We start from the raw sequence: 18,204 nt of genomic DNA, 5'->3' as shown, positions 1-18,204 counted from the left end.
CGTGTGACATAAATAATTAAGTATATACCATTTTTTTTACAAATTATCGTACGAAATAGGGGCATTGTACAAAACGTATCGTTTTAAATAGTCATAATATTAGTGTGAGGACGTACAAATAAATAATAAATAGATTTCAGATTCGATATCCGCTCGAGTCATATACACACTGCATGTTAACTGTTAGCACAATAATAAATAGTAATCGTTCGAATTTCATAATCCTTTTTTCTTTTTTCTCTCGAAGGCACCACATTGTAGTTTGTTTGCGATGAAGAAACGTCGCGAGAAGTCCACTTGCTTCTAAATCAGAAGTCTCACACACACACACACATACACACTCACACATATACACACTTCCCCAACGATAATTACGCAAAGCGTAATCTTTCTGTCAAACTCACCCAAGTACCTAAAATAAGGTACGCATACACGCTCCGGCTATAAATGCATTTTACTCGCCGAAATCACAACGCGTTTTGGCGGAGACCACGGTGCAGAACTGCACACACATATTATGCGAACAACGCTAAAATTTCGTGTCTCCTAGAAGACAAGAAAAGAAAAAACATCTCGATAAAGTTGCGCAATTCTCGATAAACTTAACATCTCGACAAACGTGTTAATACTTCTATATGTTTCGTTGCGATTCCGCGAGAGATACTCACTACCGTAAAAATATTTATACAAATTGTCGCTCGCGTCGTGCGGGTCACCATAATCGTCTTTGTTCGCCGTGTTTTATTAACAGTTCATAGAAAAGGGATAAATTTGTCTACTTTGCTAAATAATATCCTTATAGTTTCATGGAAACTGTCGTATACCACAGAGCATAGTAAAGCATCTTCTTTGACGAGCTCTCTCTCTCTCTCTCTCTCTCTCTCTCTCTCTCTCTCTCTCTCTCTCTCTCTCTCTCTCTCTCTCTCTCTCTCTCTCTCTCTCTCTCTCTCTCATGTCAATTCGATAAAGTCGCACCCCCCCCCCTCGTCCCTAAATGATCACACATTCAATTCAGAAAAGAAGACGACCGAACAATGCTCTGCATTGAATGTATGATACACGCTAAAATAAATGTGTCTTTCAGAACATTCATGCGTGGAAACGTACCCTGCACGCATCGGCCCCGTGTGTGGGCGTGAAACACATCTTTCCGTATCATAATACTTTTTGTTTCTCAATTCGAACAAGCACGTTATACCGTTTAGCGACGTGGAAGTACCCTGTGATTCTCTGATCGGTATGCAGGAAACTATGGTTCACTTCGTCCTCTATTCGAGATCAGTTCGCCATTTCCTAGCGAAATGTCGGCAGTGACTTTTCTTTAACACTTTAGCTACCAGAATAACTTCAGCCCCTTTCTGAGGGTTTAAAATACTGAAAGAAATGTGCACTAACTTTCTTATTATTTAAATGATTATATTATTTGTTTGTGACTTCAGGGATTATATACTGACGTCCCCAGCATGGCGACGTTCGCCCACTAAGGATTAATAGACTTTGCAATTTTCTTTTAATAGAAATTCTAAAAGAAATTATTCAATGATGTCATTTGCGATAACTCGTTGGTTTACGGTTGATATTGCTATATTTTATTACTTATCTTTGATTTTCGAAAGACTATTTATTAACCCTTTGGTATTGAATGTCGATCTTGAAGCACCACTGATCATTATAATGTAATAATTTAAACCAATTTTTACATTACTGAATTTATTTGTATTTAATAAATTCAATATGACATTGAGATATATGGATTTTGGAGTTAACCTCTTCCATTGAATTGTTTTTAATAGCTACCCTAATTAAAATTTTTATATTTTTATATGAGTATACAAAGGAATAATGTCCATATTTAAGGGGCTGAAACGGTTTTCCAACGAAAAGAGTTAGGTCGTCGGTACGTGAAGTGTTAAATTATTTTTGAACGTGAAGTTTGAGCCTAGAACCTGAAGCAAACTTATCTTGAATAAAGTAAAGTCGGTACTTAGACACTCCGGGTGCTTGCACCTCGCTACGTTACTTAAGAGAAGAGGAAAAGAAACTATAAATCTATCCTAGTCAGCCTTCTGTATGTTCCCGCTTTGCATGGTACTTGAGCAGTAGCTGCCGGTCTTGCCGGTACTTAGCATTAGTGTTTATGTTGGTTAGAATCTGAATCCGGTTCAGAACTGGAACCGGAAGACTCCCCTGCATTAACGTTCGCACTGCAGCGCGAGCTCCTTCGGCTACTGGAAGTCGTGTGCCTGCATTTTTCACTTCGGTCCATTGTACCTACAATAATAGTCATACAGAAATTATAATATCCAAAGATCACGGTTCTCTTAATACATCAATTAACACTTTGAGCGCCGCTTTCCACCAGTGGACACCAGTGTCCATCAATTTCAATTGTTTGTATTGAATGTTGCCATTGGTTCCAATTTTATTGGGATAATAATTGACTCGATTCCCAATGTTATTGGGGATATATAGAATTAAAATCTTGTAAATTTAAATATTTTTATTTTAAATTGACCTGAGCACTAGGTTTAGGAATGCGTCAAAATTACTGAGATTCTTTCAAATTTATTTCTTCAGAAATATATTATAAAAATTTGAATAGACACTGTATAATAGACAATGTAAAAGAATCGCATTTAGTGTTCCGCAAACCTAGCGTTACTAAATAGATGAATCCGGAAGAGGAAAATGGCACTTAAAAAGTTCAAAGTCACACAGCTATCTTCTAGCATGAGAGTTTGATCGGATTTCTAGAGAACAAATACTTACTGGTTAACGGTGTATGAACTTCCACCTTTATATTAGCTGTGGCAGTGACCTTGGTCGTGATATGAGACGTCGACGTCATTGGTGATATTCGACTAGACCCACTTGTATCTGATCCACTACAGTTCTGTTAGTTAAAAAAAAAAAACAAAAACACACGGGTTAATCATGCTGCTTGGTCATTGGAGCACATCATTCTCACGCAGCGTTATAAAATCTAAGCGATACCCTCGATAAACGAGGGTACATTCGAAGTGACCACGAAACAGGTTTGCACAATCTGTTTCACCTGTAGGAAAATAATACAAAACGCGCGGTGAACCGTACCTGATTGCCACACGTCGAAGTCGTCTCGACCTTCAATTCTGGTTGAACGATGATGCAAGACTCTTGCGTACTGTGCCAGGAGTTAGGCTCCTCGGTAATCGTCGTCAAGGATGGCTCGGCGTGTAACCTAGCATTATCGATCTTATACGATCTTCTGGGTGGCGCTGGGGGCTTCGATCTTCGGACGATCGGCGAAGCAGGTGGCGTCGGTGTTGAAATCCGATCCGGGTGATCGTTGGGTATCACTTCCGGACACGGTCCGATCAGCGAGAGCAAAATCGGCAGGAAGAACAGACCGTTCACCAGGCCGACCCCGATCAGGCAGAGCAACACCAGGAAGAAGTATCGCACGATGAACTCGAACTCGGAGAAGGCTAGCATCACGATAGCCAGCAGAGTCGTCAAAGCACCGTGGATGACTGGCGCGTACATGTGCTCCAACGCTAACCGGACCCTTCGATCTCTGCTTCCGATGCTCGTCACGAAACTCTGCAAACAAACCACAAAAATTGTTAGATTGAGGATTCATCTGCTGGCAATTGCATAGTTCTTCCTTAACTTTTACAGCAGTGCAGTTTTTAAATAAACAACTGTCTAAAAAAAATTTGTTCTCACTTCGTTCAATTTATGATCGAAAACTACGCCTTTCCAAAAAAAGTTGAACAATCTATTTTAGTTTCCAAGATATTCAAGATAATGTACAGTCACAATTTTGGGGCTTGTTTCACTACTTCAACATACACAATTTGCGAATAAAAAAATTATGTTTCAAAAATTGTTCCAAGAACTATCTCTGACGCCGATTTCATTAAAATAAAAATCCTGCATGTTCTTCAGTATGTTCGATAAATACTACTCACCAGACAAATATGCACCGTGAAGTGTACAGCAATCCCCACGCTGACAACGAGAAGCACAGCAGGAACAGCGCTGAGCTTGATATCACAAAGTCCCATGATCCCAAGAAGCTGAAGAACAACAGCAGCGAGAGACGTGCCAACCAGCAGAGCAGCCCACAGGTTCAACAGCAGAATCCCAACCACCACAACGCTGGCAGTCAGAGCAGCTAGCAACGCGATGCCCAGACAGCTCCTCAAGTCCATATACTGTTCCCAGAACTGGAAGGGAATACCAGAAGGAAAATTCGGTAGTCCTCTCTCCTCGAACTTCCTGCATAACTTCCTCACGCTGCCGATCAACTCTGTGATCTCCTGCGTGTCGGTGAGCTTGTGCAAATAAAACGGCATCTGCGCGTAAGTCAGAGGCATGCTCTTCGGGATCTTCAGCTCGTGATCGTTGATATAGATCCACTGCCTGGGCTCCGGCCTCAGGTTAGCCTGAGAGGATCCATAAGCGAGAACGTCGTTGGACACCCAGGCGCTTAGGTAATTGTAAAACGCTCGAGGATTGATGATCCCTTCGGAGTCAACTAGCCTGACTTGAGTGACCAGCGATTTGTCGATAGGATTATCGACGTGACCCGTCTGGACCAGGAGCTTGTAAGCGAGGATTGCCTCATCGCTGGCGTTCTTGTACCACCTTTCCTGCGTTATACACCCACTACTATAATCTCTATCAAACGCCCCTTGCAAACCCTTCAACCAATCTCGAAACAAACTGAGCCAGAACTCGGGCAAACCCCCGTTGTCGTTTTTGATCACGTTTTTTATCCTCATGAACGCATCGTGGTACTCGTACAATAGTTTCTGGTTGTTAGGGTACTCGAAGTCCCTACCGGTGACCGCGTACATGTTATAGAACCCGAAGTGCTTCGCTTGAGCTGCCAGGAAAGCATGTTCATTAGAATTCTGCGGGACCAAGTCGGTTAACTCTAGCCCGTCGTTCACCCTGATGGCCTGCCAGACACTTCCAGCTAGAACTGCAATTAGCATCATCATTCCGAAGACCTTGGTCGCCGGTTTAGTGACGAAGGGAGCGTAATGCCTCGCAGCCATCTGCGTCAAGGAGAAACTGAGACAATCATCCTGGCTGCAGCCGGTTAGGGTATCCTCCTCGCTGCACTGCTTGTCCAGGTCCACATCTAGATTACCACCGACCCAGGATTCGCTCTGAGCGTTCTGAGAAGTCAGGATTTGTGTGCAAGTCTCGCGACGTTCCGGTGGAATCGCTCTGGTCACAGTTTGCTTCGCTGTCCCATTTGTTGTCCTGTTAGCATACTTATTCCGGCCGGTGTTAGACGATGGTAGACAGCAGCAGAAAATGTCCGAGCGACCTGATCTGCGTCTTCTAAGGTCCAGGCTGACCATAGCGGGGAAAACTAGCAACATGGCGGCGAGGTTGAAGAGCAACAACACTCCAGCTTGCAGGCAGAACACTCTCAGAGCTGGGATAGGTATCAACGCGGCTGCGAAGAAGGCTGACACGTTGCTGATCCCAGCTAGAAGAACCGATAGACCTGTTCGTTTGAGGACTACTCCCGTTTGCTCCCCGCTGGGGACTTCATTCACTGATAGCTCGGCGTACGTGTGCGTCAATAAGAACATGTCGTGTACCCCGAGGCCCAGGGCTAGAAAAGGAACGATCTGAGTGGTTGCTGCGTTGAAGGGGATGCCCAGAAGGGCGCAGAACCCCAGACCAGCTGCTACCGTCGCGCAGATTAGCATCACGCCCGCTATGCCTACCCCGGCCTGAGAACGGACTGGGTCTTTCCAACGGAGGAGGACTATGCCTGCGTAGAACAGCTGCAATAAGACAGAGGATACTTAGGTTGAAAAGATTCAATCAGTAGATTGAGATTAACAGGATTTTATCACTAAGTTTGGCAGAAGTCTTTGAGAAAAGAGCCTAGATTTTATTTTGTATAAAGATCCGCCGTGTGATCATAAAAATCCACTGTTTCGATTCGGTGATGGCCATGACATCATGAACGTATCTTAGGGTTAAATCGAATGAAAATTAAGAACACGTGTCCACAACCGTAAAAGCCGAATTTTAAAATAGAATTGCTCCGGCGTTAAAAACCGTAGAAAATGAAGAGTAGAATAATTTCCAGCAGCACGCATTACTCTCTGAGGTTGCATAGTCTGGGAACGGTGTTAGGCTAAAGTCTAAGGTCGCGTTATTAACGCTCGGAGTGATTGATGGTCCGCTAATGGTTCGAAAGAGGTTTTTAAACGGTTTCTACTGACCATCATTGCGCAGCCAATGGCGATCTTCATGACGGGCACCTCGCTGTACTTCCCGAGTATGTCGTTCATGGTGGTCGTGCTGAACGCGTACAAATTGTACGGCGCCGAGCCGTTCGCGTCCAAATGCTTCTTCACCTGATTGCTGAACGCCCGTTGCCAGGTTTCGAGGACTTGGGACGCCTTCTCCTGGGACCAGTCGATGTGGTGCACCTTGTAGGTGCCGGCGAAGAAATCGTAAAGCTCTCGCTCGCCCATTAGCTGCACCACGGTCTGCAGCGCAGCTGCACGGGTCAAGTGACCGGTCTTATTGTGCTTAGCGCCGCCGACGAGTAGCTCCTCGGGCCAATGCATATATTTCGCGGCGAAACCGTAACAACCGCCCGTTAATTCCGCCCCTATGTCTGGTACCTGCCGAAACAAACCGTATATCGTCATGTATACACCGGAGAAATACCCCCGAAACATTTAACAATGCGCATAACAATTCAGGGAACTTCGACACTCCGCTTGGACACCATAGAGTTGGCACTGATAACGTAAACTCACGCGTAGAAACTGTTTAAAAAGACTTTAATATAACTACCTATACATGTGTATTTCATGTGTACTGTAATTGTATTGAAAAAAAACTGTTTAAAAAGACAGTATAATCATTTTAAACAAGTCTTTGATTCAAAAAAGAAAGTTTTCATGTACTTTCTTTAATATTAAAACTGTTACCTCGGAGTCCCTAAAGTATTAATTCTCAAAAACCCAAAAATAAATATTGAGTAATTTTTTAATAACTTGTAGCAGTAAAAATATGCGAGAATGTTTCTGGAAGTAGTCCAATCGAATTACTCGAATGCTCGAATTTTGGGCTTGTTAGGAATTGTTAACCAGTTAACTGTGTTTGACGAGTATACTCGTCAAAACAGCTATAATTCAAACAGCGGTTAATTTTTGCGACGCAACTTAGGTACGCATTTTTCAAAGAGGTCGCAACAGCTAACTGGTTAAGGGGCCATTTTCGTCTGATCGGTTTGAGATTTAAAACCTGGTGGTTTCTACAGAGTGATCGGTCCCTCCTTTATTTCGGTATGATATAAGGGGAGATTGGACAAGGTCCAAGCAACTAGACGGCGATCGTTTAAAGTCCTGTCTGGTATGCTCCTTTTATAGGTCCCCATAAAATCTCGCTGTGTGGTCCCGCGACACCCCAGGGCCACCCTCTGTCGTCTCACTTACGATCACGTTTTTACCATTTCTCGGGGCACCGAGGAACGCCCATTCGAACCCTCTTTCTGTCCAGAATTATTCTTTCGACAGGCAAAAGAATTCCTAACGTGACTTGACGCGGCTTCTAGACTCAGTCACGCTTCAGAGATTCGTGGATACATAGGAGGGCTTGGCTCCGAATCGGACGAGGCTGTGCTTGGAAAATGAATTAGGCTCGTCTCCCGTGAAATAGCGTTCTCATACTCGCTCAAAATAAAAATATCTAACAATAGCTCCTCCACAGTCATCAGTAGACCACGGATTTTAGCGTTCTCATAGTCGCTCAAAATAAAAATATGACAAAAATTACTAGGTTAAATTTTGAAAGGGTTGACAAAATTTAATAATATCGATGCAATATTTTCAATTTATTAAACCGACAGAAAGAAGAATATTTAGGTTCGGTTTTCTACAAAGGGTACACAAAATTTTGCATAAAGATCCACAGTCTAGTTTGTTGATAAAAAATTTTTTTATACAATTTCATGCTTGGAGATTAATCTGAATGAGTAATTTTTATTTTCTAGCATATAAAAGTATCTATAGTTGTCGTTGTTTAAAATGGTGCAACAGAATTCTGTGATGTCACCTGTTGTAAAAAGATAAGAACACTTCGTTTTGAATTATGGTCCCCAGAATAGAAACCGTCGATTAGCGGTATAATTCCACTGGACGCGAACGCAGGTCACGCAACCTGTCAAACCTGTCGTTTAAAAATCACCGCGTGTAGCCGGCATGCAATTATGTAAGTACTTTGTAATCGTCAATTAATTAGTCGGCGGTGTTCGAAACGAAAGGTGCGAAATCGAAAGAAATTTCGATTTTCGCGAAAATCGTTGGAGAGTAACGGGCGAGGAGAAACGAAAGCGCAAAAACGTACGAGGAAAGATACGCTCGGGCTCGTTGATCGCATACTAATGAGGTAGTATTAATTACCGGCGATTAAATCGTCCGGACATTGCATAATAATTAAGACCCGCTCCGAAGAAATTTCGAAACGCAGGTGTTCACAAAATTTTTGTAAATTTCGAGTCGAAATTGCATTAATTTCATGACTGATAATTGAGAATAACCAGTGAACAATAAAAATCCAGGAACTTGCGTTTGGTAATAATAGTTGAGGACGCGTCGTCGATAAATGTTTCAAGAATAAATTTCGTAAAGGGAAGATTGTTTTTTGGACAGTATCGAGAGTACAGTTTCTAGAAGTCGAAAATAATAATTAGAAAAAACAAATTCTAAGAAATAATGTGGGCCGCAATATTGCAGCAGCTATGAGTACAGCTATATTCCGGAGTCAATAAGAGATACGGCTGTATGTTTATGCGAATAAAAGATTCAAGGCTGCGCGGTCGGAGTGTGCATATGATTCAATTAAGATTGAAAGTGCATCGGTCGTTTGGGCTTTCGAGACAGCTCTCGAGAGAGAACCGGCGCGGCAGTGCAGTAATTGCCATTCGGTGCAATTATACCGAACCAGGTCCGAAATTTTTCACCGAGACCTGGTCAAGAATTCCAATTTAACGCGATTCCGTTCGTTGATATCCGATCATCCTTTAATTCTCCGCGCATTCGCGGCGCGACACCCGCATGCCAACACAGGCTACGTGTAGGGACAGAGGCCACCCAACGTGATTATCGCTCGTAAGTATCGGTTCACCTTGCCTTCACCACGTCACGATATCTTTCTCAATGACTTTCAACGTCCAGCCGATCTTTGGGTCCTCGTGGACCCGAGCAAACCCGACCTGAATTGCCAACTTACTTAAGAATTTATCTTCCGAACATCTTAGCACCTTCAAGGTAAAATAACTTTTAGTACACTCGAGATTTTCGCTACCTCAAAACTAAAATAATTTTTCACAGCCTCAATGTGAAGATCATTTTTATTAGTTTGGAAAGAGAAATCATTTTTAGAGCCTCCAAAAATTAAAATCAATTTTTACTACTCTTGAAAGCAAAGTAAAAGACCTCCGAAATTAAACATTTTTTTTTTGTGACTTCTAAAAATCTTATTATATTAATCTAAACTTGATTAGCATTGCTCTTTGTGTTCTTTCTCGTATCAACTGTTTCATAGCTCTGCTTGCAAACATTTTTATAAAATTGAAACGTAGAAGGGAGAATTTGATCATTTTTTACATTGCAGTGACTCTATGAAGTGTACCGTAAAAATAATTGATACACTTTTCTATTATCACAAAGGGTTAGAAAGGAAGAGTGTTCAAAAGAAAATTGAATGAAACAAAAGGATCGACTAGGAGTATCTTGTAAAAGTAGTTTTAGCGATACCAAGTGGGAGACGGACAAACCCACGCGATCATGATTCCATTGATCATGATTCAAACGAAACGTGTTGCACGTGGACTTGGCCTTACGTAATTCCACGAAGAGACACTATGCACAGAACAAAACGTCAACGCACTACTGGCACCGTTTCCTTGTTTGTCGTTGCAGCTTCGAGTAGACCGGTACTGGCATAGTGTTCCGTAATCGGTCATTCTTCTGCCTTTTTCATTTCTACCTCAAAACAATTCTTATTATAGAGTTTTCTCATTATATTTGATTTGATTATAGTAAAAGCCGACGGATCGCGAAGAACATTTCCTCAAAGGAGAAAGTTTCTTCGAATGACCTCAGGAATTACCCCTTTCAAGGAAATACAACATTTTTGGTACACTCTGTAGAACGATCGATAAACACGCGAGCACATTAAATTAGTCCGTAATTACTGTAAAGAAGAAAAGGAAGAAAAATTTTGGCACTCACAAACGATCGAATGAACAACTTTTTTGCTATATTTCCTGACCGAACAATTTTCATTTTACGACAGAAATAAAAGGTACGAATAAAACAGTACTTTCCAAAATGGTACCAAATTTGCAAGGGGGCGGTGTACCGCCAGCAGCCTTCCAAATATTCCCGTTTTTCACGAGTGCTTAATGGAATTATTATCTGACTCATTATTACCCGATCGCACAATTAATGAATACCGGCTCTCGGGAGCCCGGCGATCGATAAAATCATTGATGGAGAACAGATACGTGATCTCTCCGAGGGGACGGAAACTGTGATCGTTGAAAATCGGCGACTCAGGAAGCAGCTGCAACCCTCTCGAACTTTGAATACAGCAAGCGTAACTTTTGGATATTTTATGTCTACATTAAAATACAAATGTTTGGCAGTGAGGATCAAATCGGCGAGATCTGACATTTTCTACGACTGTCTGATCTTTTGCCGCGATATCACCTGTTACGAAAGAGTCCAACTCGATTATAACTTCTTCTAATTAGACTGAGAATCTTGATGCAAAATAAGAATCTTCTGAGCGAATCACAAGAAACAAACAGAACATTTCTCGTAAACGTCTCCTCGTATTAAAAATTGTAGCCGATGGAGAATAATGTAAATGTGTATTAAAGTGAAACAAAATTAATTAAAACACAGTAAACTTTGTTAGAAAGTCTCCTAATATTTTCAACTTGTCATAAATGTATAAAGTCCACAGTCCATTTATAATTAATTGGCTAAACAATTAGAAGCGTGCTGCCAATATATCGGTCCGAATTTCATAAAAATACGACTGCCAAGGTTCTGACATTTTTCCCGACCGACTCAATTAAGGTCAAAGTTAATTATAAAGTTTGCCCACTCTCCTCGAATTTTTGCCAATAAGAATCGAGATTTACCGATGCGCCAGCTGCAAGCTTTCTCCAAAGAACATTCTTCGCCTACAGCAACACTCAAAACGGTCCCTCGGTATACTGATCATTAAGCGTAATTACCGGCGCTCGCGTAATGTATGGAAATAGTAGAAATGAGGGGCCAGGTTCGAAGAAAAGAAAAGAGAAAGAGGGATTGTTTCTACGGCTTCTCCTCCCTTCCCCAGATCAGACGACATAAATCCACGCTTTCAATTATGCGAAATTAATTGACCGCGCCTTGTATCTTCCCCCTGCAATCTCCCTCTCTCTCTCTCTCTCTCTCTCTCTCTCTCTCTCTCTCTCTCTCTCTCTCTTCCTCTCTGTTCTTCCTTGTCTCTCGTTTTAGTATGTGCACGTGATGCCCCACAGGATCGCGCGAAAGGACTCGGCATGCATCTTTGTATATAAATTTCATTGTGCCTTCCACGTGTCCTTTTGTTTCAGTTATTTTCTTTCAGCGAGCGAATGAAGAGGTAATCTTTGCAAGTGCGCTCCGAGGGGCGAACGAAAACAGAAGTAAAAGAGTTTGGTGCAGTTCGTGCACTTTATGCAGCGAGGGTACACGTAACAATGCAATTTTAGTGGGCTCAGTTGTCCCGAAAATGAAATATCCATGTATTATACACAGTATCTTGAGGCTACTTAAAATTTAATTAAAAGACAATTTTCACAAGACAACTATGGTATTTCTAAAGTTCCATCAAGTCGTTTCCTGTATTCATTTTTCGAGAATTTTTGGAAAACGCTAAATTCTACAAAATTTCATCAGAAATCTTTCCAATCAAATAAAAAATATATTCAAAAAGGAAAAATCAGACTGAACAAAGTCGTGCCAATTTTCACTCGATCCCAATAATTTTTAGGTTTACATTAAATTTGAAACTTCCGGATCATTCACATAATTTGTTCGTCTTTGTCAGTAGCTGTTTAAGGGATTACATTTTCGGGAAAGCGGTACGGAACTTTTCGCAAGCGGTGCAAATAGAGGCGGGACTTTCCACGAAGCGATTATGATTTGTCATTAGGCGGGCATAATTCATCGGAGGGCCGGGGGTCTGTACACGTGCATAGCCGGCCCGGAATCTGGCCGTATGTTAATGACAGTGAAATGACGGGCACGTAATGTGTCGGTTGTGAAAAGGTAATACGCGTGCGGTACACGTGTGTGAACGGCTCTCTCGACCACCGACGTGGCGCAATAATGACGCACATCTCTCGATTTTATTATTTTAATGCACCTCTGGCCACGGCCCACGCGACTCGCATACACATCGCGCGATTTCGCATGGGAATCGTTCCATTGGAGGCGCGGGTTGTCCCGTTTCTTCTCGCCTCCGCCGGTTTGCACGCGACTTTACGGTCAAAAATCGCGAGTTTCCGTATCTTATTCTGACCCGAAAATTCATTTAGTCGCGAGCACGCCCCCGGTATCCCTTTTCACCGAACCTTTGATTCGAATCGAACGGCAACTGCCCACGTAGGTAATCGAGCCGAACAACGGTTCCCCATTCTTTCGGATTTTATTGGCCAACGAATGCGCGACGGTTCGCGATGCTCGTGGTTTTTTCTTCTGGTCTAGATCTTGATCAATTCGTGCCGAGCAGAGTGCATTTCGAATACACTGCTAAATTAATTGTAGTCGAAACGCTTCATACTTCTACAGGTCTTCCGCCACCTTAACACTGTGAACGCCAAACTAGAAACCCGAAAAATTCCATAAAATCAGAGTAAGTTATTTAATGAAATAAAAATTGCAAAAAATTAAATGTACGATACTGAGTAATCCTCCAACTTTCTTACAGATCCTAATCAAGTTCAGTACAATCAATATATCAACGTAAAAATTCATTTAAAAATCTGCACAAATAATTCCGTCATATGGGTGACGCGGCATTCAAGGTGTTGAATAAAATTTTAACGCCGCTATATATCAATGGAAAATTGTAATGGTTTCATTCTAATGCTCAATACAAAATTTTCAACAGTTTCCTACAACCTCCATCTTCCCAACTTTCCCTTGATTCGGACAAAGTCTGAGGTGTAAATGAGACGGAACATTTTCTCCGGCTAAAAATTCCAGAGACATACGCGCTGTCCGACGAACATTCTCGACCATTCGAAATGTTGGCAGGTGAACGGTGAACTTCCGCGTTCGGGTTCGATAGATTCTGCCGCGGGCAGGTAGTAACTTCCTGCGGCTCTCCCGGTGCATCAGCATTCACCTTTCGACGACCGCGTGACGAGAAATTCTCGATTTCGGTCGCGCCTTTACGTAGCCGTACGATTCCCGGGGTACGGTCAATTAAGTATTCATTACCGTGATCGCCGGCTCCGAGTACGGAATACGGTGCGGACATCAAAGCGAAATGGACGTCGCCTGTCCGGAGGACCCACCGGGCTCGCCAACGTAAACGCAACCGGTCACACATCGATCGCAGAATTCCAAGTGGCCTCTTACTATTCCGGGCGACCGTCTTATGAACGAATTTTACCGTCCGGCCACGCTTTTACATTGTTTCATTGTGGTCCCGCGACCGATTATGTCCGCTACGAGCCGGCATTTCCATAGCGATTTGGCCTACGTGCCACTCCTCGACCAATTCCCCTTAATGGACGATCCTTCTGTCCACCGCTCGAATTCCTTTACGATCACCCTTTTTCTTTTCTGTTTTTTTCTTTCTTCTTTTTTTCGTGTCCCCGAAATACTGCTCGGTGACGATTCATTTCTAGTTTTCATTCATTTTTACGAATTTTGTGCAATTAATCGGCACTGGTTTCTTATATTTCTATTGATTCTCAACACTTTTACGAGCACTGAACACACGTGTAAAATTGTTGACCATGGGACACGGGCAAAGAAGATTGACAAATAGAATAGAATGATGATAGCATTCGGGTCAATGTTGGCCGGGAGCTACAAACATTTCGTTTAAATTGTAATTTTCTAGCAGACAATTTAAATTGTGTCCTCGACTTATATTGGATTGAATATGATGAAAATTGAGCTCAAGGAAGAACGTCCAAAAATATATACTAAAAATCTGAGGTACTATACAAGAATGACTGAATACGTAACTGCCACGAAATCTAGCTTTAATAAAATTGTCAAAAAATAGTCGCCTTGTAAGAGTCGGTAATAAAATCATTTCCAAATGTTCAAGAATGGTCAAATAGTTTCGAATAAATCGGACAGACTGAGAAACTATTTTTCGAAACGAATAATCTGATGCAGCATAGATTCACATCTTCCCAGCATAATTTAAAATAGACACGCCCCGAGCATGCGCGACAAAACGATTTTAATGCTCTGGCTATAAAACTGTGTCTTTGAAAGCAGACAATTGCATAGAGCACTGATTGCTATCTTTCGAGCACAATGTAACTTTGAGACACGTTCAACGAGGAATTTCACATCTCTCGAAAAAAGAAAAAGAAAAGGGACAACAGTGTTTAACGACCGAATCGAAATATTTGCGTCCCCAATCAATTACGAGCCGCGCGGCGATTAATTTCGTGATAAAAAAAAATAGAAAAACGAGAGAGGGGGGGGGTGGTGGTACTCGGCCGATCTATTGCAGAAAATAAATTCCTGGTTGAGATTGCAGCGGATCGACTTCTAATACGGCGTTCCGGCGTTTCGCGATATTGATAGCGCGTATAATTATTTCCGTGCATCAATCTGTAGGGGCCGTACCGCAGATTGATCGCGGGCATAAATCCGCCGGCAAATGAGCCCGAGACAGAATTAAAGCTAATAAACGGACTCGGCATAATTGCACGTAGGCTATGAGTTATAACATCAATCCCTCTGACGCAGGAACAAGCGTGCTAATAAGTGGTTGCGAGCTTTTTGCTCGTTCGCCGGTTCTACAACGGCTGCGAATGCTCGATGGTGGCGTAATACGTGTCACGAGCTTGCTACTTGGGAGGATAACACCACTATGGCAACAGGGAGAACCTCGGCCAACAAGAAACCCACGGGGGGAACACACCGTGCGCACAGGGCCGTGTAATTACATCGTTCTGAAAAGTTTCTAATACCGTGAATTTACAGCCAGAAGAATTTCACGACGCAACGCGCGCCCGATATACGGGGTGTGCTTCGCGTCACTTATCCGGGACTTGGGATTTTAACGCGAAAAATGCTTCCTCGGACTCTTCACAAGCCACACGATTTAATATCCCACGATGTTCGCTAATTTCACCGTAATTTTTATCGTTTGAAAGCAGTCCGACACCTCGATTTACGACTCCTTGCACAAGCTACAGCGATTAGAACAGCTTTGTCGTGTACAGTTAGCTAGGAAGATTAAAATGATTCAAGTAAGAACGAAGCGTCTGTATGGATAATTTTTATTCTGCAGAAAAATAAATTTTCGATTCGGTTTAGAAGACATTATCCCAATTGCATTTACCCCTCGCAAAAATTGGTGCAACGAGTGCATGGAAAAATTACATGGTGTAAAGAATTCCTTTCTTTAACAGTAAACAAGGAAAAAGTAGTGTAATACGTTTCCCGGGTCTCACCACATCTCTACCTAACGAGATATGTCTTAATGAAATGATTTGATTAATTTCTACATGAAATTCTAGGCCGCCCAAAGGGACTGCAGGAAAGAGGATTGGACCTCGATGGAATGCAGGTCCCATTGTACTGTCATCCCACATATCATTGATTAGTATACCGAATTCTGAAGCACATCTTTGCCAAGCGAACCATGCACTAATGTGAGCTGAAAAGTTTGAGCCTGGAAGAACAGAGCGTCTCGTTGATCAGAATGTATATTGGCTGTTCGTCAAGTCGAATTCGCATTATTCGTTAACACGACCGGTTGCCAACGGATGTCAAGTCATCGTTAAAATATTCTTCAGAGAGTTCAGCACGGTATTCACACCGCGTAGGGCGGCTCCTTTGACGAGTGCTTTGCGGCGGAAGCTAGCGTAGGATTGTGACAATCCAACTTTGTATGTAAAACTTAAATGTTAATGGACGATTGCTAAATCTGGCAGGTATTAGTCAGGCTATTGTCAGTCAGTAAATTCGTCAAGTCTGTGGACCGTGAAATCTTTGAGGTTTCCAGGTCCTGAGCCTTTTACCATCAGTCACCATCAGCTATCACCTAGCTAGTTTCAAGCTGCATCGGACAACTATGAGAGTTTACTGATATGTAACATTCGTTTGGACAATTTCTAAGAGACAATACAATGTCGTCAGAGCTACAGGGGCTATTGGAATAAGCTTCAAACGACGTCGATGGGACTTTCGGTCACTCCGCAGTTCAATGTCTTTCTCTTCTGTTCTACCTTCATTTTCTACTAGCTCTCGCACACGTTTGCGTCACAGATACGTGACCTCACCAATCTCGCTACTTACTTCAAGTTAGTCAACTTAATTTGGTGCACTTTGTTGTGTAAAATCATAGCTCATTCAAAAATCGTTCTCCTGCTAAACTGCTGAATTATTTGATGAAAGAGGTTAACGAAACATTTCACCAAGGGAGATATTAAGAAAAATTTTTTTAATTATTGGCTTGCAGTTGAAACCTTGGGTCTCCGAGGTTAAGAAGAAAATGGGGTTTACAGTCGAAACTGTCTTCTTCGGGGGGCAATCTGAATCGTTGTTCTTGCTGTTTCGCGGGGAAAATAGATATCAAAAGGCAGAGGCAAGCTTTTGATATCTTCTTGATAGCTTCGCGATGAAAGCTCGCGCCCCCGGTCCGCGAATCAACAATTACGCACAGGGTCTCTCACCTTAATCGGTCGAGAGGTTGTGCCTCGAACAAAAATCTCGGGGGACAAGAGAGGCTTGCTTACCTGCTGGGATTTTTTGTTAGGCGCGGTTTCCGGGCATTCCGGATCCGTTGGGTCGAGGCACGGCTTGCTCTGGTAGCCATTCGTTATCCCGGCTCGCTTCATGTAATCCTCCAGAGTTTTGAAGGGAAACACGAAATGTTTCTTCATCTCGTCCAGCATACCAGTCGGATTGAGGTTCGTCCACTGGATCGGCTTGTTCGTTTGCGCCCCGCTGTCCAATGGAACCATACGGAAGCGAAAAAATGAATACCTTACGAAATCTCATGAACGACCCGGGTTCTTTGCACCCGGGGATGATCGACTTAATGCGATCACGACGGATCTACGATCGTTCTACGAAACTGTTATTGCTGCGCTGCGGTTTTCTGTGCGCTTATCACAAAATTCAGTACATTTCAAATAGTGTTCAACTGTAATATTTTTAATTTACCCATTGAGATTACACAAATGGATTCACGACGAATTATTCAAACTTATTTCTTTCAGTAAGCATATATTCAAAAAATTCTCGTTTTTATAAAGGAATACGAAGTAGCCACTTTCATTGAAAAGAGGAACAGCTGTCTATTTGATTTTTATTCCTTGCAGTCGATGAACATTTTTAATTTGCACAAAAATCTGCAGCCTATTGATAACATGCAATGTCTCAAGCGACAACAAACATAATGTCCAGTTTTCTATCGATTTTAGAAGCTAAAAAACGAAAGAACATTTGTAGAAGTCTCGAAAGACGAAAAATTGCATAAGAAAGTTCGAGACACGAAAAAAAAACAAATAAATAAATTGCTCAGGCTTTAAAGAATTCTTCGTGCAACTTCAAACTGGTACAAGAAATGGATTAAAACATAATGTCGAATTATCGCATGATGCTCGATCCTCAGTAAAGAAGCAACATTAGTGAAATCCTCGAGAGACAGATAATTCGGTAATAAAACCGTGGAATTTTGTAAAAATGGCGTAAAGAGCCTCGGTAACGGTGAAAAAAAGAACGTGCAAACCGCGATGGTATTTTGATCGATACGCGTAAATTACATCCGAATTACACAGCACGTCAAACGCAAAAACGCGCGCCGGCCATTTATATCCCGGCAGCCTAATATATCGGCGGTAAGCGTATGCGTGTGGTGCATCTATGTTGCAATTAAGTATCCTTTTCCTGTTACGTCTCCACCGGAGGGGACTGATCA

The 18,204-nt window shown here is 42.3% G+C and overlaps 1 protein-coding gene across 2 annotated transcripts in view; it reads right to left on the bottom strand.

Annotated features, from left to right (window-relative positions):
• Nucleotides 1-1,897: 1,897 nt before the first annotated feature.
• The window catches only part of Ptc (protein patched), a 57,191-nt gene continuing 40,884 nt past the window's right edge, over nt 1,898-18,204 (bottom strand). The window contains exons 6-11 of one of the 2 annotated variants that reach the window (XM_076789027.1): nt 17,018-17,228; nt 6,243-6,650; nt 3,954-5,795; nt 3,094-3,582; nt 2,770-2,893; nt 1,898-2,271 (exon numbers count right to left, since the gene is read on the bottom strand). In XM_076789027.1, the coding sequence (XP_076645142.1) occupies nt 2,129-2,271; nt 2,770-2,893; nt 3,094-3,582; nt 3,954-5,795; nt 6,243-6,650; nt 17,018-17,228 (3,217 nt within the window). In that variant the 3' untranslated portion in view covers nt 1,898-2,128. The remainder of the gene's footprint in view (nt 2,272-2,769; nt 2,894-3,093; nt 3,583-3,953; nt 5,796-6,242; nt 6,651-17,017; nt 17,229-18,204) is intronic. The other variant, XM_076789028.1, reaches the window with a different exon arrangement.

Source organism: Halictus rubicundus, chromosome 6 (assembly GCF_050948215.1).
Source record: "Halictus rubicundus isolate RS-2024b chromosome 6, iyHalRubi1_principal, whole genome shotgun sequence".
In the NCBI taxonomy this organism is placed as follows: Eukaryota; Metazoa; Arthropoda; class Insecta; order Hymenoptera; family Halictidae; genus Halictus; species Halictus rubicundus.
Note: the sequence above shows the minus strand (reverse complement) of the source record. Positions and strands in the feature narration are given on the sequence as shown.